This window comes from Gouania willdenowi, chromosome 22 (genome assembly GCF_900634775.1).
Source record: "Gouania willdenowi chromosome 22, fGouWil2.1, whole genome shotgun sequence".
Lineage (NCBI taxonomy): Eukaryota > Metazoa > Chordata > Actinopteri > Blenniiformes > Gobiesocidae > Gouania > Gouania willdenowi.
This window is the reverse complement of record NC_041065.1, coordinates 23,259,187-23,286,603: the sequence shown is the minus strand read 5'-3', so window position 1 is coordinate 23,286,603 and position 27,417 is coordinate 23,259,187. Positions and strand designations below refer to the sequence as shown.

Genomic DNA, 27,417 nt, shown 5'->3' with positions numbered 1-27,417 from the left:
TGGAGTGTTGGCCAGCGTTTGAAGACCAAACTCAGGCCATCCCTCTCCAGCTGGTATGAGACAGAGCTGTTTAGGATTATCAGTCAAGTGATTCAAGGCTGACTGGATTCTTCACACTTGAGAGCTAACAGTTCATCTGTGTTTGTGCATGAGGTGGCAGGACTCTCGGGCACAAGATGTGTCTCCTGCTGATTTGCCAGGATCCCTCCACTTTTAAATGTCAATCATGTCATTTCATTCAGAGGACGAATCAAAGCGAAGAGGAAGTAAAAAGGAACGAACAGATTGCCTTGGACAGTGAGTCAGAGTGACTGCTTTCATAAATAAATGCACGTGTCTACATTTAAAGGTTTGAATACTTTCTTCTACTAAACATGATTACAGTATATCAGGACGTTATTGTCCTGAAAAAAAAGAGTTTCTTTTTATGCTTACATATATGCATACTTCCTCTTGCCCCTAATTACTGCTGTTTCAAAAGGACCATCTGATGCATCATGGATATTGCATTTGTACCACAATTATGTGGTATTGTATATCAGTCAAACCCAATTGCGCCTAATTATACTGGTCACTGTAGAGGTTTAAAGCAAGAAGCTAAGGAGAGAATTCAGGGAGAAAAACAGAAAAAGAAACAAAAAAGGCTTATTGGCAGTGAACTGCATGTTCCAACTGCTGAGTGAACCGCTGCACAATGTGGTTACAAATAGAACAGGAGTTCGTCGCCTGCACACAGCTCATTTTATCCGTAAAGTTTTGTTTTTTCAGGAGGCACACAGAAATAGTGTGTTAACCAGTTTAATGAAGATGTTGACAGTTTAGAGAAATGTAAAATATACCTTAACCATCAGATATATGAAACAATTGGGTTTTTATCACTTTTTAACAAAACCTCTGACATGTTTAATAAAAACTTGAGTTTTGCATCTTTTTGTCTATGTTCACGCTGCAGACAAATGCTACCAAAATGTGATTGTTTTAGCCCATACGGGACCTGTATCCGATCTGTTAAAGACAGTCTGAACAGCACAATTCAACTTTTTTCAAATCCGACCCAGGTCACTTTGATATGTGGTCTTAAATCTGATACGTATCCGATTTCTTTTAGAAAGTGTCTATTTGTACAGTTGTCGTACGGACAACCCCCGGTACTATTGATACGGTTACCGAAGTACACGTACGTATCGTCTTAGGGTTAGGGTTAGGATTAGGGTTAGGGTTAGGGTTAGGTTACAACCCCATATCCCAACAATTTTTAGGGTTAGGGTTAGAGTTAGGGTTAAGTTTAGGGTTAGGTTTAGTCTTATTCACGCAACCTAAACTGACCAATGACTGGCCTATCGTGTGACCTCAACTGGCCAAATAGGGGTGCTGCGTACTGACAGAATATCGGTATATTGATACGGCAACCTTACGGATAGCCACTGCCTTTTTTTTTAATGTCACTGTAGTCTGGAAGGCTGAGGCGTTATCTATCCGACCCCTATGTCATCACCATGCAAAAACGTCAAAAGTATCAACCATTATTCTATTAGACTGGTTTTGTTTGTAATGTAACAGTTTGTGTTTCACTAAAGCTTTGAGTTAACTGTATTTTACCAGAAGAGTTAAGATCTAATTTAACAAGGACAGCATATCATAGCTGAAGTAACTTAGGGTACGAGTGACCGTTCAAACATCTCAAAGTAGTCATAATAACACAAAGGCTTTGCAATGACTTCACTGAGTATCACAGATGCAAAGATGACGTCGTACAGAAGTGTGACAAACCAACTCATTGTCTCATTCAGCGCAAAGACTCTAAAAAAACACGTAGTCATTGCATTTCTCTCGTCATATTTATTTCTGGTTTTGAATTTAGAAGAAAACAGGATGAGACTATGAAGTAAATCATGCCAGCTAAAAGATATTGACACTATGAAAGCACTTTCTAAGGTTTTTTTTTTTTTGATAATAACACAAAGAAGACAAACATCTACATTTAAACTAAATGACAGTTTTGAAAACATAATTACTGGTTTTCAAATTCTCCTAATAAAAGCCGGAATATGAATAACATATTTAAAATGGTTAAATAACTTATTTCTGAGTGCTTCTCTTATTTTAGCTTAAAAACGCATAAAGTTACACTGAGCTGTCACTGCTAAAAATCTACATCTAACCCAGAAAGACGTCTCCGTAGAAGCCTGCTCCTTCCACCTTTTTGTTTCCAACCTCTTCCATCAAGTCGGGGAAGTGCGCACCCACACAGGTATTCACAGCCTCCTTTATTTCTGCAGGCAGGGACCTCCGTTTCTCCTCGTTCTCCTTCAGGGCCTCTTGATTAAGCTGCCAACATGAGAGCCAAAGGTTAGCTTGACGATTACTGAAAGGGGGATGTTGACCTTTATTCTAGTAGCATTTCTTCTCAGCTGGTGGTTGTCATAATCTTTAGGGAAGGATTTATCTGTTGGCCCAGGGAAAAGTAAAATTTATGGCTAATCTGAAGATCGGAAACTGGCCTGAGCTCAAAGGTACGAATCAATAGTTGACTGAGTGATCAGAGCTATTAAAACTACAGTTACCACAGTATGACTGAAGGTCATGTTGAAATCAATAGACCTGAACTTGGAAAACAGATGATTTATTCTTTTGCAAATATTACATGAAGCAGTAAAATATGTTTAAAGTAAAAAAATTTGAAGAGTTTTACCCTTAAATACCTTGTAACTGTGCTACTTTGTGTGCAACAATATCCATATTCAAGACCAAAGACCAATAAATGTGTGTGATTACTGGTTTGGATAATACATCCAAGTATGTAAAAACTAAGGGTGTCCCGATCTAATATTGATATCGGCTATCGGTCCGTTTTCATAAAAAAATATATATTGGTCTGAATCTAAAATCTGTGATATAAAGCAATGCAAATGTAATTGTAGAGCGCATTTCATACACAAGGCAACTCGATGTGCTTTACATGATCAATAAGTGCAACAGAAAACATTCAACAGCTTAAAAATCAATAAGAACAATAAAATCTGCAGTAAAAACATTTAAGATCAGCAACAACACACACATTACATCAACACAATAGGACAATAGACAATAGTGTTTTTTACGCTTTCAGTATTTTTACACGACATACTGACAATAAAAAAAAATAACCGTGAACTTATTTTGCACTATAAAAGGATTATTTCGTTTTTTTAATTATTCTTATTAAGGGTAATTTTCAGGGACTTCCAACTTGTTTTATTATTTATCCTATTCCACTCTAGAATATTCAACATTCAAAGATTCAACATTCAAAGTGTTTATTGTCATGTGCACAGTAAAGAAACATGTTTCCCTGTACAATGACATTTCTATTCTGCCCACCACAATGGATGCCACAAAAAAATAAAAACAAACAAATAAATAAAACAAATGAAGAGAAAAGTATAGTAACAATAATTATAATAATTTAAAAAGTAATAAAAATAAATATAAATATGTACAAGGTAGAAAAGATAGAAAAGTTAAATATAAAGTGTGCGCTGTGCATAGTGAAATATATCCCATTCTATTGGCTGTTGAGGAGTCTGATAGCAGAGGAAACGTTGGTTGTCCTGCATTTCACACTTCTGTACTTCCGTCCTGAGGGTAGAAGTGTGAACAGACCGTGTTGGGGGTGTGTGGGGTCTTTAATTCTTATGTTCATGTTAAACTAGTGCTTGTTTTGCAGTTTTAATTTCTAATTTTTTGCTTTTAGTGGATTTATTGACGTTATTTCTGAGGGTTTTCTATATTGTCATTTGATTCAATTGTACAATATTCTTATGTTTAAGTTTGAAATTGACATTGGTTAATAATAACTGGCTCAGTTTTTTTACTGTTGCTAACTAATATCACTCGATCAAGCCTTTTTTTAACATTCCACACGACAAAACAAGTCATAAAAATATGTATGATTCATGCTGATATATCGATGTCGGCCAATTCTTAATCCCCTAATAAAAACTCTCCTCCAACCCACAGAAAAAAGAATCTAGTGGCACTCGTGTGTACCTGATTTGTCAGGACTTTGATTTCCTCCAGTGTTTCAGCCTGTTTCTTCATCAGAGCGTTCTGCTGAGAACTGTTATCTGAGGACTGACAACACAAGACAAAGACACTCCAGTGAAACGCTATTGATTTGTGGGTTTGACTTTGTAAACGTGTTTGCAGTAACATGCTCACAGTGTGTATACTGTTCACTAGCTCATGTTACTTTTCATGTATGTGTCCCAGGGAACGCAACCTAAGATGTGGATCAATGCGCTGCAGTCAATTTGGTTTACACAACCCATTGTGCACGTGTGTATTCTGTTTCCAGGAAATTTAAGAGTTTTTTTTTTTATCAACAGCTACAAGGAAGTAGGTGATAAATAGGTAGTTGGACATTGTTCGAACCCTGTGGCTGGATGAGGAAAAGGTTTTCTGGTTTTACTTGGACTGAATGGGTAAGAGCAGAGCAGAGGCACGTTTTCATCACAGATACAGCAGGTCTGAATGTGGGTGAGACGACAGAGGATGAAGGGAAGAGCCCAGTGAGTCATCCTCCACACATGGATGAGCCTGCTCCCTGTAAACAGCCACTGACTAATACACAATCATTGAATGTGTTCAGATGTGCTGCACAGAAGGTGTTTCTACACTTATGTATATGCCAGCGTATTTATCAACAGGTGAGCATCTGCACGTGTTCATGGAGGTTTATGTATTTCACTTTAAGCCATATGAACGTGTGATTTATGTATATATGATTAAAAATATATATATACATTTGTTTTTATCAGTTTGAATTATCCACACATCCTTTTTAAGAGTAACATGACCATGAATGCCCAGAGATCCCTGACATCAGTGGTTCTCAATCTTTTTTTAATACAAGCGCCCCCTTTGACGACAACATTTTGCTCAGAATTCTATGAAAAAACAACTATAGAACATAATGATGGAATGAATGAGTGATAACCATGTCAAAATCTCATTTTGTAAACGAGTAAAATGAAACATTATTTAGTGCTTCCTGAATAGATTTATTTCCATAATTTTTTATCAGTTATGGTCATCACCCTCCTGATGTAAGACCAAAACTGACCTTTGTATTTTCAGTTGATGTTCTAATTAAGATCATTTCTATCATCATTTTGTGTGTTTTTTGTGTCATTTTGTTGTTTTTGTCTGTTCTTTTTATTATTCAGTGTATTTCTCTCTTATTTTGTGTGTTTTTGTTGTCGTTTTTTGTGTGTTGATGGTATTATTTAAATTATTCTATATCAGTAGGTGTGTTTTTGGTGTTGTTTGATTGTTTCTTATGTCATTTTGCATGTTTCTCTGTTATTTTTGGTATTTTGTAGTGATCTTAGGAATTTTTCTCTCATTTAGTGTGTCTTTGTTGTTGTTTCGTGTTGTGCTGGTAATAGTGTTTTTCTCTCTTAGTGTGTTTTTTGGTGTCATTTTGTGTATTTTGTTGTTTGTTCTTTTATTATTCGATATATTTTTCTTTTATTTTCTGTGTTTTTGTTGTCGTTTTGTTAGTTGCTGGTAATAATTAGTATGAATATCATTTTAACTAAAATCAAACATTATAAAACACATATTTTTTATGCTTTCATCTCTCTCTCTCTCTCTCTCTCTCAAGTACCCCCTTTAGTGCCATCGCGTACCCCCATTTGAGAAACACTGCCTTACATGACTCTTGTTTTTTTTATTATTTGGTGTTTCTGAAACTATCAGCTACACTCAATGATGGATTTTTGATATTAATTACTCTAAATCTTGAGATTTTAAAGTAAAACTGCAGGAATCCGTTACTTTAACAGTGTTAAAGTGTGATAAACTAAAACTCAAACTAACTCAATAACATGTGCAAGCTTGTGACCTTAATGTTAGAGCAATAGAAGGAAAAAGCTGGCATTCCTAGCAGCATAACATGAGGTTATTGACTGGCACAATCGATGCTGCTGTGCAACATTTTGCATAGAAACTCAGAGTAAACTCAAGCATGTTATATTTGCAGTGTGTGGTTGAACTTATTATTCAGTAAATATTAAAATATATTAAATCCTTTTCTGGATGTTTTTTCTTCTTCCTTTTTTTACTACACAAGTAGACAATGAAGGCCCAGCAGCACAGATAACAGAGCAAACACTTCTGCTAAATATCTTGCCAGTCTTTGCAAAACAAGGACCTCTCTCCATGTTAGCTTGCATGATTATCTGCCGTTATAAGCTCTCATGCTGATGATGCAGTTTTTTATCCAATAATCTACTTTATTGTTGAGCAAATACAGAAAAAATGAATACTATTAAATTAATTCTACCTAAAAATTACATCTATCTTGTAATACAGATGTAGCTTTTTACACCAGCTTACGCACACACACATATATACTGTATATATTGTATTTATATACTGTATTTGTATATATAATATATATTTTGTTGTACTTCTTTGCATGTGCTCATTTCCATGTTTTATTTTTAGAATTTGAAATTCTAAGTCTAAAAGTTGCACAGGTTTTTTTTGCAATATCCTGAGCTTATTCACTAGAATCTCACATTGTTGAGCTAATTTCGATTTTTTTTTTTCATTTCCATCTTTATCGTAGAAATGCTGTTGGAGAGCTTCAAATATGAGAAAAATGGAGTAACCTTGTGGTGCACTGCAAAAGGATCTGATGACTCACACATATTAGAACAAAGCAGACTTTGTAGTGAGGCTTACGTATTATGTGCATCTTCTTCCTCACTCTTTAGCCACCAATCAAAACAAGAACACGCATATCTGTGTCTGTCTTTAGCGTTTGCGTCTCCTATTTCTACATGAATAGAAAAGCTACAAATCTACTCATTTGAATTTATTGAAAAAAAAAAAAATCAAGTTCCTACTCACTGTTGCGTCAGACGGACTCGCATCATCCAGCACTTCTGTGCTCGCTGCCCTTTTCAGCCTAAACAAAGATAATTACTTGTAATTAGACCACTCGTACATGATGTGAAAAATTCACTAAACCCAGCCAGGCTTGTGGCGCTGTCATGTGACCAGGGGGGAAAAAGAAGCTGAGCTGCTTCCCATCATTTATTGCAATGTAGGTTTAAAAAAAAAAAAAAAAAAAAACTTACTTTTTATCTGAGCAACTTTTTGACATTGATTTCCTGCGATCTTTGCTTTCACTACAAAAAAAGAGAAGAAACAGCAAGTGCAGATTTTTTAAAAATACCACATGATGCCAAAAATTGAAGATTAAATATCCTTTTATGACCTGTTCTAACCTATAAAATTGAAATAAAGAATATACAAATAAATATATATCATTGTTGTTTATAAATCTCTGCAAAAATGGATGCAATACGGAACGAACAGATGGACAAAAACTAAAATTCAGTAGCTTGGCTTTTGTAGACTTATATTTGCAGGCAAAAAATGAACATATATTGTTACGTAATGTAGTTGTGGGCAGGTGAATGATCACTGCTGTACCTGTAAATCCCTACTGCTGGTTACAAACCTGTTGAGTAATAACGGCCATCCTGAGAAAGACATTAGCCAGCTGGGAGCACCCACACTTATCATAAACGGCTCAGAGGGGGGATCAAGGATATGAGGGGGGTGAAATTAGTAGATTTTTCATTGGTGCCTGAGAAATTGTTTACTCTTTAAATTAGCCTCTAATTGGATTTCCAGCTACTGTTTTCATACTTTACTAAGATTATTGAAAAGAAAAGAAATGGAAGCTTGCTAAAAGTACCTGTTTTAGCCATTTATAGACAGTTTATCAAAGTTTATTAAAAATGTTGTTTCCTTGTCTTGTAAATGTGTTCATCTTTATCTTTATAGAAAATTCCTTGTTTTAGTAATAGAAGATGGCCAGAATGCGTCCCATTTAATATATTGGTCCAGGCTTCTGTTTTGTGACAATAAAAATATGTGATACAGACAGAACTGCAGTACAGTTTTATTTTTTTACAGTACAGGATTTACAAAAGGTTTAGTGGTAAATGTGTGCAAACTTCACTCCACACGCTAATAAGGAGTACAAAGACCAGGGAATCAGGAATGCACATCTTCAGCACGTCAGAATGCGCCCTCATTCTATTTAGCGCGTTCCTCTCTAATGAATATGCATAGTAGGCGGATCTCTTCGGGGGAGCAAAAATATGGGAGGAGGAAATGCAAATAAATTAATGCAAGGGACGCAATGCGATTCATGAAATCTGGAACTGTTTGCGGTGATTGTTTTAGTACGGACAAATTAGTACAACTGAGAAGCAGGTGCACACACGCAGTTGACAGAAAACACAGCGGAGTTGGAAAAAAGGCTCCAGTTGTGTGTGTGTGTGTGTGTGTGTGTGTGTGTGTGTGTGTGTGTGTGTGTGTGTGTGTGTGTGTGTGTGCGCGTGTGTGTGCGTGTGTGTGCACCTCTCCAAGGACTTCAGCTCACTGCTGTGTCTCTCCATGGCCATCTCCATCAGTTTGGTCAGTCTCTGCCACAACAAACAAATCACAACCATCACTTAAATAATCACTTCCAACAACTCACTGTACTCAAATCAACAATGACACTTGTGCTAATTCAACATTATTGTGCCCTGGTTTGCACTTCTATGCATACCTGATATATACAGTATGTAAGGCACCAATAATCCAAATAATAAATCAGTCCCTGCAGGACTCAACTTCAGAATTTTAAATTTCTGTGACAATTTTGTCTGTCATTTAGAGGAAATTTGTGAGATTGTTTGTGAAAACAAATAGCCTCTGCAAATATTTTGGAGTATCATTTAATTTATGAATTTAGAAGGGACCGATTCAACCACAACCAAATGCTCTGGTGATTTACACAACGATTTATGTTTTCAATTAATTAATTAATTAATTTTTTCAAAAATAGCTGTTGAAAACACACATATGTAATCTTTTTTAAAACATAAATAGATATATTTTCCTGCGCAACATGCTTTTCACAGCATGCCTGTCAAAGGAAAAGTTTCTTTCAAAATAAAATACAAATCCAACATGATAGACATTGATTATTTATTTTTGATCAGCTGTCCGCGACACATCCAGTACTGGTCCGTGATCCACTTTTGGATTCCGACCTACCAGTTGAGAATCACTGCTCTATAAGGGCTGGTTTTGAGTTTGACATGCGTTTAAGGGTGTATAAACCTCGCACACAATAAATCACGTGAATAATTTTTTCATTAGCCTGTCCAGTTTAAAACGACACTTCTTCTGTAATGTTAAACAATAAAAACCCATTTGAGAATGTTGTTGTCATTGTCGTTGTTACGTAAGGATTTATTGTTTTATGGGACACTGAGACTGTACTTTAAATTACTTTTTATTTTTGTTTTCTATTTTTTGGGATTAAAGAGAAAAAAAATTTTTGATTATACTTGGAATGGATGAGTCAGAAAACTTCATGTCCTGCAAGAAGTGGTAAAGTTTTGATTTGGTGTTGCCACTACAGTTATATCAATATATAATCGATTTTTATTGTAAGATGCATCAATGAAAAGCAGTTGTTTTCCCATCTTTGCAGTTTCTGACAATTTTCGACTCACCTCTGCTGCAAACTGCTCCTTCTTCTTTTTCAGCTGGTCACACTTCTCCCTCCAAAGTGCCAGCAGTTCGGCCTGCATCTTCTCTTTCTGTTCCTGCACCTGCTCCGTTTTCACGCTGGACTCAGACGTGTCGCTGTCCCTGGTGAACACATGTTGTTATAAATGAAGGCCTGACACTCACTGATAAAGTACAGCTTATTGACTGTACTTACAGTCGTCACATGCACTAAAAAAAACAACAAAGCCTATATTCAACCTCTGTCGAACAGTGGGCTGCATAGGGTTCATTAGGAAGGGTCGTGCATTTAAAAGCACAGCAGCATTCACTGATTTAGTTGTTTACTTCTTTCGCTGACATTTATTTAAAAAGAGCTACAGAGTATCCTCGTGCTTCTGAATATAATCTTGGTTGTCCTGACCAAAACATCAACAACTTCATTAGTGGGCAAGCATTAATGCGCTGTAGAACATGCTCTGCAATAAACAGTCTTTAATAGATGTTAACAGTTGGAAATATGAGGCTGTATATATCACAAAAACCCTGATTTATCAAATATCCGCTCACGTTTTATTTTTGAAAAACAGGTCTTACTCTTTTTTCTTCATAGAAATCTTCTTCTTGATGGCTTTGAAAGAGTCTGTGTATTTCTGAATCAGCTCATCTGCTTTTTTCTGATACTTCTTCTCTGTTTCCTTCAGCTCTTTCTCTTGTCGCTTGATGACCTTTGTGTAGTTCTTGTGCTGAGTCAGTTCCTCGGTGCTCACGGTCAAAGGCTCTCCTGCTCAAACACAAAAGGACTGAGCTGTTCACGTGATATACAGTTATTTGTGCAAGAAACCCGTGCATCGTTTTTCTGCACATGGTTCGCAGACTTTCTTGATAAAGTTCAGTGATCGACGGCTGTGGTAAGTGCAAGTCAGAAGGTCCAGTATAACGTTATTTTTCACCCATCTCCAATTTGTTCTAAGAACCCCAACAACAAAGTATTTGAGGTTTATTTCCCAAACTTGCCTGTCTTCCAGAGTTTTAGCCCTCTGAAAGTCACTTTCTGAGGGCTCGTAAAAACAGGCTGTTTTGAGGCCTTCAGGCATATACATGAGTAGGCGTGTCCTGTAGATGCCGACTCTACTCCACAGCTGATTGCCATAGCAAATTGTTTTTGCTATCCACACTCTCTTGTTATTGGTTTCAGCCAAAAAACACGTCTATTTAAGCAGCTACTGTGATTGTGAGTCTGACAAACGCTGCTTCAGGGTGTGTTATCACATCAGCAGCAGCGGGGGGTAAATCATTAACAGTCATGCCTTCTCCTCTTCACCTCGTCTGACACCAAAATAGTTATTTTAAGACAACAGTCCATCGTTTTGTCAAACTGCTGAGTCCGCCTTGGGTCACAAACACCCCAGATCATCCCATAAAGCGATACAATGCGGTATCACGGCTACTAAAAGTGAAACTAATTATGATGCACCACGTTGTGCAGCAGAGGAAATCCGCTGTCCGCTGTTCACAAACACTCACCAAAGCTGTTAGTCACTTTTCTTGTCCTCCTCACTTCATCTGACGACAGGATTAGTCAATTAAAAAGATAGACCATTGTTTTGTCCTAGTGCTGGAATTGGATTAGGTCACAAACACGGCAGATCATCCCCTGAAGGTGATGCGAGGCGGTGTATGGCTACTAAAAATGAAACTGGTTGTGATCGTTCACGCTGCCCTTCGAATTATCTTTAAACTGAATGTAAATATACAAACTGTGATGTTAACGGTAACATCAACTGCCTTCGCCATGTTTGTTTTTGTGAGATAGTTTGAGATGGAGGCGCCTCACATTCTTATGTAGGGTAGGAGGAGTGAGGATTGTCAGGAGGAGGAGTTCCCCCTTATGACTCATAAGGGGGAAAAATCCAACTTGCCCTTTTGGATCTCACTTTTAACAAATGTATAATTAGAAGGGTTGTAGGAAACAGAACTTTTTCATCTTTGGCCCTCTGAATGAGGCTAACACAATGTACTGTAAATCACTGTAGCAAAACCATTATAAAGGAATGTTTCATAATACTGCCCCTTTAAGTGTTACCTTGAGTTGAGTTTGCATTGGTGGGACTGAGCACAACAGGAGCACAACAGTCTTCAGCAGCTGGCACGACTTCAGCAGCTGGTACGTCTTCAGCAGCGGGTACGTCTTCAGCAGCGGGTACGTCTCAGCAGTGGTATATCTTCAGTTGGTTCCTCAGGAGCATCTGTGACTCCTCTGACTGTTTCCGTCTGATGCAGAATCTGCGTTTGCTGTAATTTCTGGCTCTTCTTTGGTTTTAGGTTCCACTTCTGTCTCTGGGACAGGCACCAGAATTGGAGGATTTACAGGTAAAGGACTTTCCTCAGCTGGTTGCTACGTCTTCCGGCTCAGGGTCTGGAGGAGACTCAGCTGTGGGCTGTGGATCCTCAGCTTTGTTTTCCATCGCATCGTTAGCTTCAGGTGGTGACAGCGATGTGGGTTCAGGTGTGGCTGTTTCTGGAAGTGTAAAATATCAGTAACACAGGTGCAACTTCTAACTTTAGAATCAGAATCAGAACTTTATTTATCCCAGGGGGAATCACATGTTACAGATGCTCGAGAAATATTACAATAAAAAGAATAAACACAAAAGAAGAAAGAAAGACAAGAAAGAAAAAACATACATAATTAAGTGAAATACTATGAATTAACCGGGACCAGATGGCTCATAATATTCAATCTAGTGTTTGCATCAAATGATATTTGGAAATCAGAATTTAATAACCTCTTAATTAAAGGTATATGGTCCATAATTGTTTTATTATTTGTTGTATCTAAATATTACTGAAATAGAATTTATATTATACATTCTAAAATGTATAAACATTGTTCAAATTAAAGTCAAAATCGATCTAAGGTTAGAAAAAGTATCTTTACATTTTAAAACTCAATTTTTTTATGTTTATTTTGAAATCCAAATATGCGCAATAAAAGTTTTTATTTTTAGATTACAGTGGTCATGTAAAAAATAAAATCATAAACAGAACATGCAAATTGGTTGAAAATCAATGTAGGAAGCATACAGTATTCATGTAGCATATTACACAAGAAATTCTGAATGCCGAGAAGCTAAATGCCATCTTGAATTGTGTTCAATGTGGGTCCTGATAAACATGTATGGCTTCAAATAGCACATGTTTTATAAATAGTCTCTGAATAGACTTCTCTAGTAGAAAATTAATGGGATTTCCTGATCCATACGTCTAATTTCAAGCCTAACAAGTGTCCATTGTGACAAACAGTACCCAGAGGTTCAGGGTCAAAGCAGCCTGATTACCTGCAGCAGGAACCTCCATTTCTTTAACCGCAGGGGGCTGTGCTACAAGAGGCAGCTCATAGGGAGACACGTAGTCAGAGGAGGACTGCAGGGGTCATATGAAAAAGAACAGTGACATTATGATTTGAGAAATCAGTCCTTCACCAGGAACTCAATTAATGCTGCTGTGGTTTTGTAGGAAAGATGGAGAAGGACTGTACTCTACTGATAGGGTTTTAAAGTTGAGTAAACAGCTTCTAATGTCCTTCTTACCTCTTTAGGTGTCTTTGTTGTCTTCTCTGTGCCCTTTGTCGGGTTAAATAAGGCATCTGTAAAAATCTGGAAACAAAAGAACAAAAAAATGTATGTGAAAGAGTGGTATATATCTATATCTATATATATCTATATATATATATCTATATATATATCTATATATATATCTATATATATATATCTATATTATAATATATATAATATATATATATAAATTGTATATAGTATATTACTATATAGTAAATTGTATATGTATCTTGTATATAAAGGTATGTTTTTTGTTGTTTTTTTTCATTATACTAAATTCCTCACATCCAACCGGTTACCATGAGGGCCTTAACAGTTTACCTGCTTGTGGCACTGCTAATGGGAAATTAATAAAAGAAACATGGATGTGGTTACTTTTCACAATAGAGAAAGTGTAAAAACTAGAGCTGTTTGATATTTATCCGATTATTTTGCAACACGCAGTTTCTGATATTAACCAATAACTGTATATGTATCTCAACCTAATTCTAGGTTTAATTATAATTACATCTCCAAGAAATAAATGTGTTTATTCCTACTTTTCATGTGATGCACCACTAAATGTATTCCACATAAAACATCATCAGAGAACTATATGGAAAACTTATGGAAAAAGTGCCATTTTATTTATTTCTTTGTTGATGTCTCCAATGGCACATATTGTTTTCACTTGTATTATTTAGAATTATCTCTCTAATAAATCAAGGAAGTTCTGTGTATGTGTGTGTGCATGTGTGCATGCATGCATGCGTGCGTGTGGAGCGAATTTCTCCCCGACACGATGTCTGTTCAACCTGAAATTTTTTTGACTGCTTGCACATAGCTTGAGTGTGTGCATGCATTATTTTGGACTTGTTTGGTGTTGCATAATGTTTATTTGAATTTTATTTAGCTCAGACGGCGCATTGATGTTTACCCAAAAATGAAACCTATTCAGCTTTTGACCTCAGTGTGAGGGGCTGCTAGCGCACCAATCTGTTAATTTACTCCAGTCCACAAAAGAAGGTCAATATTGCAACGTCTGTTCCACCTGAAACTTTTTTAACATCTTCCACATGGCCCTATGGTGTGTATCCATTTTTTTGGACTTATTAGGTGTTGCAAAACATGTATTTTTTGTAGTGCTTCTGGGTCTGTTTTTTTCCTCTCAAGTCTCACTCATTGGGCGTGAGACACACGCATTTCAACAACCTGTGACGGAGGTGCACGTGCATGCGCACAGCTGATGCACGTGCATGTGTGAGAGAACCCACGGAGGAGATGGAGAGAGTCCCACACGGCAACCAGGAGGACAGGTAGCAAGTCTCACACACACACACACATACACATCTCAAAACACACCCTCACCACACATACGGTATTTATAATAAAAATATATTAAATGAGTAAAATAAAACAAAAAACTAAACATTTATACAAGAAGTACACAAAATGACAACAGAAATGCACAAAAATATACAAAAGGCTCCATAAAACACAAAACGACTCCAAAAAAACATACTTTACAGAAAAATACAAAAATATGAAAATGAGTCAAAATACACAAAACTAAATATTTATAAAAAAAAAATAAAAACAATAAAAACATGTCAAACAATGTCAACCAATATTACATTTTATAGCATATATTGACCAATAATATCTCCCATCTTTGGTAAAAAGTTACCCACCTGCAAAGGCAGCAGGGATGTAGTCCTTGACCTCGATGTACACAAAAATACCAGGCAGAGTGAGCACCATGTTGCTTTCACTGCGTAGGGCGATGTGATGGAAGCCTGTGGGGCATAAAATGCTAGTAAATTGAAAAGAAACGCTGCATATTTCCTGGCCTAAAAAAAATGAAATGACATGGTGAACAATCTTGGTCTCTGAACGACTGAATGTATTAAATATAAAGATTAGAAGAGAAAGACTTCTTGAACAAGAGGTCTTTAGGCAACAACTGTGGTTGGCCTGATTAATTCTGCTGAGTACACTCTGACCTGAATGATTAAGAAGCTCCACATTAGATAAGGTGTTTTTGTATCTGACCTGATTGAATGGCATGAAGAGGGATAATTCTGTGACCCACAAATTTTCCATTCTCTTCATGGACCACGATTCTTAGAGCAGCCATTTCTGGGAGCAAGATCTGACGTGAAGAATAACATTCATGATGAGATCGTAGACTGACTGTAAATAAACTTGTTTGTGTGGTTTAATGCAAACATGATTAAAAGCAGATGCTTTAAAACGAACCTTTTCAAAAACAAAAGGATCTTCATTCCACACTGGGTTAATGGCATTGGGCGTGGTGGACCACTTGGTGCGGTATTTCTTCTTTGGGTCTCCAGGCAGCCCAAACACCTCCACCTCAACACCAGTCTTCACACTCTTATCAGACAAGAACTGTCCTGAATAGATCTGATAAGACAATAAAACATTTTAAAAAGGATAATGATTAGTCATAAGACCATGTTTTGAGAACAGAGGAGACAAAGTATAGAACAGAAAGTGCAGTGAATTTAACTCAGTGAGATCAGCCTTAAAAAAGTGAATGTATACTGTATTCAATATGAACGGCTCAAAGTAACACTTAAGCAACACACCCTTGATCTCAATGAATGAAATATTCCAGTTAAAAATCTTTATTGAGAACAAAATAACAGGAATGATTAATGGAAATCAAAATCATTCCATGTCCTATGTAGGCTGAATTCAGAATCCTACTGAAAATAAAAGGTTCAGAATGAGCAGAGGTTTAAAGAGCACTTGATAGATCCTACTTTGAACCTCAAAGTAAAAGTTACTTTCACCCCTCACATTTATTTTTGGTAATACATCATGCCACGTTTCCCTTGCATACAGTAAACAGCTCATGTATAAACTTTAAAAGGAAGAGATGAAATCTTGCACAATTGAAACTTCATTTATTTGTCACAAAGGCATCTGTATTAAATAAAAGGTTTGTAAAAATGTACTGAACTTTGAATGGCAGGGCAGGAGAGCAGCAGAGAGGGAGGGGGAGGGTTGTGAAAGTTGTACTTATTTACATTTAATGCTAAGTCCTCTCTCTCCTCCAAGTTACCTACTGCACCTTTAAAAATTATTTATTTTAGAGTGAATGGGAAAAAGACATGTAAAACTGTAAGAAGTGAGAAACAAATGTACAGTCTGCACACGCATAATGGCTTTGGATGTGCTAACAACCTTTTGGCCACTTTTGCCAATGTAAAACTAGCGCTATACCAAGAGGGGAAAAGGGGGAAATGTACATTTGCAGTTATCTTTTTCTTTTTGGGGCTTAAGTGTTGAACACATCACAAAGATGGCTGAGGTAGAAGAGGAGCAATCTTCCATAGAAGGCCTTGAACTTGCCTTAATAGTCAGCGTGCTTGCCACAACAGTGTCAATCCTGTCACAGAAAGGATCAAATTTCTTGTCGCTGCGACGCATAACATCATGTTTTAGAAGGTATCCTGTTCTGCCGTTGAATTCAAACAAAGCCATGTTCAGCTGCATGGGAAGATCTGCAAAGAAACGTGTGTCAGGTTTAGTTGTTAATGCTAAGAAAAGCCTTTCAATTGCATTGAGTTGTGCAAATCCCGGTGAGGTGCAACACTGACCTATTGTGGTAGAAAGCAGACATCAAGCTATAATACATGTTTATGCCATTAAATGTTCTAAACATTAATAAAAAAAAAACAAAACAAATGAATTCTTAAAGCTCTTTTTTTTTTTTTTAAAGCAAAGGATACATTTTTTAAAAAAAAGGACATAAATGTTTGTCCCTTAAAATCATTTTTAAAAATACAATAAAATTAAATGATTTAATAAATAATAAAATGTATAGGGTATTTTTTTTTTCAAATTATGTTTATGCACAAATTCTGAAGAAATTTACAGAACGTTCATTTCTACCCATTGTTTGGTAGTTGAGCGCCACCATCTGGCAGCCGACATTCCAGAAAGGTTGAGGATTGTAGTTGGATGAGTCCATTCTGGTTCCCTTGGGGTAAATTCTGCTCATCTGCCTTTTATTGTATCTAATAAATGAGGTTTAGGAAGCACAAACCTGCTTTCGTGTTCTGTTTTCTGCAGTTTGATCACATTTGTAATATTTCTGTCTCACAATTCAGTCCTTTGACAATATTGAAAACACTGTAAAAGGATACTCTACAAATTCAACAGCAGTTTTGGAGATCATCGCTTCTCCTTTGGTCTCCACAAAAGACGAGATGACGTAACTCTTGTTTTTCTCTGTGACAAAGGAAACAATCCACAGGAAGAATTGCATAACTATCACTGATTTTGATGCGTTTGCGTGGGCTAGTAGTTAATAAACACTGTGGGTGTTTTGTTGCACAGACGAACTTCGAGCGTTGTCGAAGGAGATGAATTTGTTGGGCTGAATGTAATTGACCAATGATGACATTGCCTCGTATGATGTTACTTCTTGTCCAGCTGTGCCCTGCAGGGGATTGACAAGAAGTTGACAGATGTTCAAACCCTTCTGGCAGGAAACAGATGATATAAAACATTACACAGTTATCATCTTTTACCTCATCCGATGTCTTCATTTTCTCCTCATCCTGTTCCTCTGTCTCTTCCTGTTCTTCATCAGCCACCGCGTCTCCCCCTGCTTTTGATACATAACTAACGTCAGATACTTTGTGCAATTAACCAAGTTTGAAATGAGCTCTGTGTTTTACTCGGATTGTCTTGGGTGCTGGGAGTTGGGTTGGGTGCATCCTGGTTGGGGGTGTTTGGATCCTGGTTGGGGGTGTTTGGATCCTGTGTAGATGCATCTGTAGCTGTGGTGGGGTCAGCGGTGGCTGTGATTGGTTTCTTGGCCTGTGCTGGCTTGTCATGGCTGCCCTTCTTGTTCTTGATCAGGATCTTGCCCATGAGCTCTGATGGGCTGGGGATTTGCTGGCCTGGCTTTAACTAGATATCAGAGATTGATGAAAGCACAGTTACCTTGTTAGGCTTCCTAATCAATGAAAATATTCATATTCATATTTTTGGTGTGAGCATCTGAGCCTTTTTTGTCTGTATAGCCCCCGATGTAAAAAGAAATTAAAATGGTAAAATCATCCTGAGAAGAACTGACAGGTAGTGGAAAAAGTTGATATTTTAATAATTGTTAACTACGTATGTGTGAGCCATAGAATTTTAACATGGTTTTAAATTGTAATTGACAGTTTTTATAGAATTTCCATGCCAATTACAAATACAAAGTCAATTATCTTAACTCAATTACAAGATTCACAGAACCTCATTGAAGTCATGAAGTTTAGCCTAATGCACTAACTGCAATCTGTTCCTCAAAGTATCCAGCAAAAATATTAATAACCAAACAAGTATATATTTAGAGTCATCTATAATACTTTGTTCAAATGCAACACCGTTTGATGTGTTGATGCATTCCTAATGCAGTGCGTTGCAAAGGTCTCATGACTTTAGTTCTATAAATCTGCCAACATCACATGCCAAAACATGTCCTTCTGAATTAAGATAAGGAACCCTGTAGGTTTAACTCCATACAGAGTGTACAGGAAGTGATACCAATCAGTGAATGTATGGAGTCTGTGAGGGTGAGATAAGGAAGAAAACAATAAAAAGCAAAGTTCTCCATACAGGGGCTGCACTTTTATGTCAAATACTGTGAAAACCAACTGAGCCACAGACATTACGACATGGGAATCCACACCAGCATCAGTTTAGTGAATTCATCTCCTCAATCCTTTTTATTGTTGCTGTCTGGGGTCTGTGTTGCAACAGTGTACTCACAGGGTATTTATCCAGAGGCTCTGTTAACAGGGCGTCACCAAATATGGTTTTGCAGTAGTTGGCCATCTTCTCCTGCTGCTTCACCCTGAAACAAATCAAAGTAATACCTACTTTACCCAGTGTGTTAGATTAGTGTGAAAAATAGCTGCAATGTCTTGACTGGATGTAATTTTTTGTAAATATTCAGTTCTTACGAGTCAACATGGTTCTCAAATGAAAGGATAACAGGGTACTGGGAAGTCTTGAAGGCGCTTTCTGCGATGGCCTCAATCACATCCTATTATATTCATATGGGGACAGACTTTGTTAGGGTTAGGGTTACAATATGCCATAATTATTACAAAATGTAATTATTTTGAGCACATGAACAGAAAGAAGTAATATGGTGTGATTTCATGCCAATAGCCGGTACCAGTCAAGCCTTTATCCCTAGTAGAGGACACGATGAGAAAATATTTTCTTTTCTATGTGAATTAAAAGGTCATCAACGCTTACATCCCAATTGTGGCAGTAAGATATCGGGTCAGGGTCCCCCAGAGGTCAGGGTGTGGGGTTAATTGTGGACCCAGTCGCAGAGACTGAGGCATAGGCAGAATAGTGCAACAAAAGCCTAAAGCCAACAAAGTACAAAACAAAGATAATAAAACTCCAGACCTCATCAATCTGGAACAAAACTCACAGCAAAGATTCAGGGACATGAAGACATATGGACAATGCCAGGGAAAAAAAAAAAAAAGTAGTTGGGAAGGTAATTAGCAGAATAAACACACCTGAGTAGAAACAGGAGGTATCAGAAAAACTCATTACCAACAAAGACAAAACCAAGAGCTAAGACTCCGCTTAACCCAAAATGATACAAATAAAGACAGAACTGACCTCAACGGAAACGCAATGTGAACAAAAACCAACCATGTTGACATGTCATCCTGTGAAGCTGATCTCCATCATAAACAAAGAGCACCAGCACATCACAGCCAACAAAATAATAGTGATCAACCAATTTTCCTGAAGTTCAAACAAAAATGTGTTTGGCCATATAGTATCTAGTGGGCTTGAGGTGCAAATGGAATTTGCAGAGAAAACTTGTGTGGTGCTTCAGGCAGTTTTTCCCAGAATAGCTATGAAACCTGCGCAAATGTTTAACATTTTTCTGTCAACATGATTTTATTTGTAATATATTTAATGGCATTAATACATTTTCTCTCCTTTTTACAGTCGGAGGTGTTCATGGTTTAGGTTGACTATCTGGATACACCTTACAGCCACCAGGGGGCAGAATGCCACAAGTTGTTCTTCAAAAACTACAACACAAATATCAAATAAATTTTTGATTTGTATTCATTGATAAAATGATAAATAAACAGTTACAAAATAATCAATCAATCAATCAATCTTTTATTTGTATAGCGCCAAATCATAACCAATGGTATCTCAAGACACTTTACAGTAGAGCAGTCTTAAAGACGGACTCTTCATTTTATGGATACACACATATGCATATATACGTATATACACATACATATGTATCCCACACCCAACATGAATTCATCATGGCGGCAAGGAAAACCTTCTGTTAAGCAGCAGGAACCTTGTGTGGATCCCATTCCTATGATGAACAGCCATCCACGTAATAATAATAATAATAATAATAATAATAATAATAATAATAATAATAATAATAAATAAATAAATGAACAAAGGTGACTGATTTCTGTTGATCTTATGGTTACCAAATATTTTTTCTTGAATATTTTTTAATGTTATATTGTATGTTTTTGTTTTAAATACAATTTTTAATAATGGAAATATACATAAGAGAGGTTTTTTTTTAATTACTATTATTCACATCAAGCTGTTTTCAAAGTCTTTAATTTAGATTCAACACTACTTGTTTTGATCATGAAATGATCATAACGAAACGTGTGTAGCCACCTTAAAGAGGATCTCAGTGGTCATTGTGAAGCCATGAGTAATTATGGGCTCTTCATCTGGAGGTTTTCCCTTCCAGCAGTCCAGCTCCAGACACCGACACCCAGACAGAAGACACTGACGGTACATCTCAGGAGACGACAAGCCAGAGAACTGACCGGCTACACAAAAATTAAGGAGGAAGTCAAGTATTTAGTATACTCAAACAGGAACCATGGGTATTGGCTCAAAACAGGAAAATGCTTGTGACCTGTTAGATATGTGTTGTGGGAGGACTTAATGAAGTAGTGGGGAATGGGTTGAGTCATGTCCTGACATTTGGCCAAAGTGTCTTGCATGACCACAGTTGTCTCTGGACCCATTAGGAAGTACAACAACCCCTCAGGAGAAATCAGACCTGCAGTGAAAAATAGACACAAGTCATCTGAAACCTCTCCATTTCTTTCTATTTCTGTTAGCAGGTAACAGCTTCAGAGAACCTCACCTCTGTTGGAGTTATTGGAGCACGGCTCGTACTTTTCAATCAGAGCTTTAATCTGATCTTGCCTCAGGCGTGGAAACAGCTCCTCGTTCAGCCGGGAGTCTCTCTGCTTCTCATTTAGGAACTTAGTGAAGTTTTCTTTTGTCATGGTGGGTTTGTTAGAGCTGAAAGGCAGGGGTCATCCATGAGAATCGCATGATAAACACGTCATTGATGCTTATACCAACAAACTGCCACCTGAACCCGTTCAACAACTAGCATCATTTAGTTTACCCCAGGGGTGGACTGGCCGTCTGGCATACCAGGCATCGTCCCAGTGGGCCGTCGACCCAAAGTAAGCCGGTCCGGTTTGCTACATTTTTGGGGGGATTTTTTGACGAGCGAGTGGAGACAGACATGGTAACAGGTGGCCAAAAATGGTCCAAAAGTGGTAAAAACGTGACAAGAGTGTAAAGTGACTAAAATGGGACAAAAGCAGTCAAAGAGTGGCCAAAAAATGAGCAATAAAAGAGGAACCAGGTGATATGTCATGGCAAAGGGTACCTTAAATGGGCAAAATGTGGCAAACAATAGTGAAAAAGGGCAAATATGTGAAACAAAAAGAGGCAAAATGTAGGGAAAAAGGAAATGAGTCATATTTATTTGACAAAGGTTAACTTTTTTAGATAAAAAGTGGCCAAAAAAAATTTAAGAAAGGACAAAAATTGGATAAAAGTGTCAGAAGAACTTGCAAAAATTGACAGAACATAGGAAAAGGGGATATTTATTAGCAAAAGGTAGCTTAAGTATGAAAAAAGTGTCAAAACTTTTTGAAAAGGGGCAAAAATTGGACAAAGGAAAGAGGTAATAATGGGTTAAAATGTTTCCCCCTTTTAAGGTTTTTGGAGGAACAATAGTTAAAATTAAGACATAAATAGCCACATGTTGAGCATCACTGACTTAATAACAGCTTCTACATGGTGTAGCTGACAATGAAGTGGGCTGGTCTGGACAGAAAATGGTTGGAATTTTTGTCCCAGTCCACTCCTGATTTATGCCATGTTTTAAATGTAATGCCAAAACATTCCACTGCCTTTTTTCAGGTTGTTTACTTATTTACAGAAAGAAAAAAGTTTTATTTTGTGTTTGTAAACTTCACAATGTAATAACTAATGAATGCAACAAAATAGAGATTCACAATTTAAACAACGTCACTCACTAAGAAGTGAAGATCTCCAAGATCTCAGGGCGAGGGCACAAGTTGACCATAAAGACCCTGAAGGCGGACTCAGTAAAGACGTCAGCCTTGATAGAGTCAAACTGAAAAGTGAACACACAATATGAAGGTTAGACACTTAATCACTGAATTTAACTGACATAATGTCATTCTAATAAATCTAAGTTAAATTAATTTTAGATCAATAGCTATACATGTAAAAAGGGATTCAATTTGATTAGAGACGGAACAATAATATACAGTAAGATTATATATGAAATAGGGATGTAACGATTAATTGTAAGGCAGTTAAAAATCGACTAATAGCTATTACAGTTCACATCGATAGCGTAGGCGGCGGGCAGAATCTGCTACTACTTTCTTTCTGGCCGCCTTCTACTCTTAACATGTTCATAAATGATTCCTTACCCCTTTAGCACCGTAAAAGTCATGTTTTTCCAATTAGCTCTGTCTGCTAGCATAGCATCTCTTCTTCACTGCAAGAATGTCTGCATGCCAACCTACCACTGGGTTACCAGCACCCTCTGCTGGTCCAAACAAATATCTGATGTAATTACAGTGCAATGACTGTTGTTAAGAAAGTCCAATTGTTAAGGCACAAAAAAACATTTTTAGTTGCACTTTTAAAAAGAAAAATAACTATTAAGCAGTTTTGCATTGTTTACTATAGAACCAGAATTTAAATTAATAGGCTTCTTCTTCATTTGTATTATTCCTTTATTTATTTCATTCAAGATTTATTTTTAGTTAAATTGCATTGTTTTGAATAGTTTATCAAGGGATTAGTTTGACAATGAAAAATAAAAGGAAAATAGTACAGTATTTTCTATTTTTTTTTCCCAAAAAAAATGGAGGAATATTTTTCATTCATCATTTGTCTACAGTCCCATTTTGGAAAATAAATAGTGAGGCAATCATATCGTGAACCCAGTATCGTGAATAGAATTGTATTGGGAGTTTGGGGGGGGGGTGAACTAAACTAAACCTGAAGCTCCTGACCTTTCCTTTAGGGAGGTGAGCTGAAGCCAAAGCACATTCCACCCTCTTTTTATCAGAGGGGAACATCTTGTAGATACTGAGAAAACATTCACAAGAAGCAAAAAAAAATAGTGAAACATTTACCCCACACAAACACAGTGTTGTTGTTTGATTCATAACCTACTTTTTCACTGGGATTTTGCCATCTTTGTTGGTCTGAAGAGAAAGGCGAGTATATCTGAGATAGATCACAGAGAGTGATTAGAAACCCACGAAGTGCAGTGGACTGATGACATGACGTTTTCTTACATTTTGTCCAGGAAGACTTGTCTGCAGGAGTTGTTTCTTGCTGCATTGTAGGCAATGGCCAAAATGTCATCTGCCCAATTCTCATAAGCAAAATAAAACAGTTACATTTTTACACCATTAGACAATAATTCATTGCAAAAGCTTCACCAGACTCTCAAATCTATCACTAAAAGGCACTGTCTCAGAGCTTTGGAATACTTGATGCTGTAATTGAGCAAAGCAGGATTGTAATTTCATTACAGTTGATTAAAACCGGATGTTGAGGTCATAACATAATGAAGACTAAAAGGGAGTGAGAGGGTTTAATGGATACAGGCCAGTGTGATCAATGAGAGACGATAAAGGGAAAGTACAGCTAACATGTTTATGTTAAAGGTTCGATTCAGACAGAAAGTATTCAGGTGTCTGTCACTGATGAAATCTATGATTACATTCAAATTGTGGTCACATTTACTGCAGTGGGACTATAATGTTTCAGGTAACCAAAACATTTGGTTAAGTTTGATGTATTGTGGCCAGAGTGGATTTATTACCTGAATGACTTTCTCCTTGCTCGCGAAAAAGTTATGGAAGGTCAGATTCACTGTATCTGGCCCAGAGACAATGGTAAATGTTTTGGCGAGATGGTTGCTGTCAGGGAAGTCCATGTTGAACACATTGCGGACCTTTGGTTGCTGAGAAAGTAAAAAAAAGTAAAGAGGAAGTCATTACAGATTCCAAAGTACCAACCCAGGGCTGACACACATACAAAACAAATTCATTGACACACACTAATCTGACAGACATCTTTACATTATGGAAGGAAAGTGGAACATTGTCCATGTATTGTAGTCTACAGTTAATATGAATTACTATTGAGTATAAAAGCTTTGTATGCAACGTAGAGAATATTTTTACTAGATCTGTTTGTGAAAGAGGCCTACACATCATTATTCATTAATAACCTTAAAACCAGTCTGCCCTTACGTCTGAGTTAGGAAAATCTGTGCAACATCTCATAATTTCTCCAACAATCATTGGCATTCATCTGTGTTTTATGTTCATTTCTCCAATCAGTGAAAGACTGTTCACCAATCAGTTTCAATCCAATTGCTTAATGTGTGTTTATTGTCTGGTTGCATTTCTGCAAATATAAAGCAAAATTACTTTGAATCAGTTCATAGACATTATGTAAGACTGCATGGGAAATTCAAAAAAGGGATATAACTACATCAATAGAGCTGTTTAACTGCCTTTAGGACTTTTTGTTGGAAAAAACTTTAAAAAAGAAGGAATCCACTGAAAACGGCTTGTCTTATGTCAATGCCACTATTGTGGCAGCCTATAGCATGGAAATTGATTATAGATTGATAATAAACTTTATCCAACTTTGTTTCTATCTTTGTGTTAAATGGGTTCATAGATTTTGTACAAAAGCGTCACCCGATTTATTTCACTAACAAAAGCTAATCCACGGACTTGGACATGCAAAGATTTACATCAACAAACAAATACTCCAACAAAAACACACTAATTGTTGCATTTCCTGTCTATAGTTTATACTCTCTCAGAAGTGCAGAGTTTAAGTCTGCATGAGGCCAACATGTACAACAAGTTGTCAGAGGCCCAAAAGGAAGAAGATCATCCAACAACACTCCAGCTCGCACTTCTTTCCACATGATCGTTCAGTCCAGTTTAAACACACACACACACGCATTTTCTGTTTGTTTGTTGGTTCCTCTGAGTGCTCCCACACTAAAGCTGACTAGGCCACTTGAGTCCGGTGTCATTTTTGCATTGCAAATACACTTCCCATATCCCTGTATGAATGTGCAAACTAAGGCCTAAACAGCATATTTGCATGTTTGCACAGATTCCTACATACAATGACTACAAACACACCTGTTTGTAGTCAGTGTGTGACTTTGAACATGAAATATTGCTGCAACACTTACTTTGGGAAGTTTTGCACATTTCCCTGTCCTGGTATCTCTGATGGTAGCAACATCCAGGAACGTTGTTTCCTAGAAACAAGAGGTAGAAATCATCTCCAACTCTAAATTCAACATGTGGGCGCCCGTCCATTTATGGATGCAAGTCATCATTTGGCTTTAAGTACGCAATCTACAAGGTTGCTTAGTTGTGTATTGTGGGCCAGACAGTGATGCAGAAAACTGAAGCAATACTATTTTTTCTTTCCATTACTAAAATGTGAATTAAAGCTGTCTTTTCTGCTGATGCGTGCCAGCAGGACTCAGGCTGAACCCATGAGGCTCAGATTCAATGCAAGCCTCGCTGCTTCACTGATGTGGTGGAAACCAGAAGGTGCCTCTGTGCATGTGTCAGTGAAATAGAGCACGGCAGATCATTAAAAATAGACTATTCATTACAGTACAGGATTACATGGATACCAAACAAAAACCTCAACTTTGGGCTATAGGTAAAGCATCTCCCATTTAGCTAAATCTATAATTAATTGCGTTTTTAGTATATCTGTTTATTTTCATTGCAGAAACCAACCCAGCTGAAAGCATATGTCTATGTATTTCTATTATTACTTTTCTGAAACCCTCTCGGTTGGCAGTGAAAACTTAAATGAACCTTACTGACTGTCATTGCTGTTTGGCGTTACCTTGCTTTGGTTGATCCAGTAGACAAAAAAACCTTTGGGATCCATCTTCATGGTGACAGGAGTCGTCTTTCTTGAGTCCTTGATGGAGAAAAGGCAGTGGGCTTTCACACAGAATTTTCTATATTTAATGAGCTGCTTGATGCTAAAGTAGAGTTTTTAGTTTAGTTGTTTGAAAATGAAAGTGTCTATTTGTACGGTTGCTGTACGGACAACCCCCGGTGCTATTGGTACGGTTACTGAAGTACAAGTGCGTAGCGTCTTAGGGTTAGAGTTAGGATTAGGTTTAAGGTTAGGTTTAGGGTTAGGTTATAACCCAATACTGTATCAGACTGTTCAGATGGTAAGGTTTCGTCATCGTCACGCGACCAAAACTGGCCAATGACTGACCAATCAGGTGACCTAAACTGGCTAAATAGGGGTGCTACGTATGCATAGAATGTCGATATATTGATACGGCAACCGTACGGTTAGCCACTGCCTTAAAAGATTGATTTAAAAAAGTAAAAAGAAGCAGTCCTTGGACATGGGTCACCTGTCAGAAATTCTGTCTTTCTAATCAGAAAAGAAGAAAAAGGCCTTTGGGTTAAAGGCTAAACACAATCTAGCACAGTATACGACATAAACGACACCTCAACTTAACATACTGTTCAAAAAGAAGACAAAATGAATCTCGCTGGAACAATCTAGCACATTTAAACTTTACCATTCAATAACCTAGATATATTCCACTTTCTCTGTATTGTTGTCTTACCTCTGACCATTTTGTAAATCTTTCTCCTTTCAGCATGTATTCTTTGACCACTGGAGGATCCAGAAAGTATCTTTTCTTATTCATCTTGCCTAGGCTTGAAACGCGTTCCCTAACTATGGAGTCGACATGTCTAAACTTTCTCTAAGAGTGCGTCCAAAGGATGCAGTAAGCAGGAGTTCA

The 27,417-nt window shown here is 37.2% G+C and overlaps 1 protein-coding gene across 1 annotated transcript; it reads right to left on the bottom strand.

Moving 5' to 3' along the window:
- Positions 1-1,828: 1,828 nt before the first annotated feature.
- On the bottom strand, positions 1,829-27,417 carry plcb2 (phospholipase C, beta 2). Its single transcript, XM_028437178.1, has 33 exons — positions 27,238-27,417; positions 26,487-26,564; positions 25,810-25,878; positions 24,409-24,549; positions 23,876-23,955; positions 23,751-23,804; positions 23,588-23,663; positions 22,571-22,671; positions 21,376-21,536; positions 21,142-21,288; positions 20,895-21,052; positions 19,157-19,239; positions 18,963-19,047; positions 17,882-18,116; positions 17,732-17,811; positions 17,544-17,640; positions 17,345-17,429; positions 17,091-17,215; positions 16,548-16,699; positions 15,429-15,593; positions 15,222-15,321; positions 14,861-14,965; positions 14,399-14,412; positions 13,164-13,229; positions 12,912-12,996; positions 11,963-12,091; positions 10,168-10,354; positions 9,576-9,714; positions 8,428-8,492; positions 7,131-7,181; positions 6,901-6,958; positions 4,030-4,113; positions 1,829-2,328 (listed from the first exon to the last, which is right to left on the bottom strand). Exons 1-33 carry the CDS (start codon positions 27,319-27,321, stop codon positions 2,158-2,160), a joined length of 3,510 nt encoding a protein of 1,169 aa, XP_028292979.1. The 5' UTR covers positions 27,322-27,417; the 3' UTR covers positions 1,829-2,157.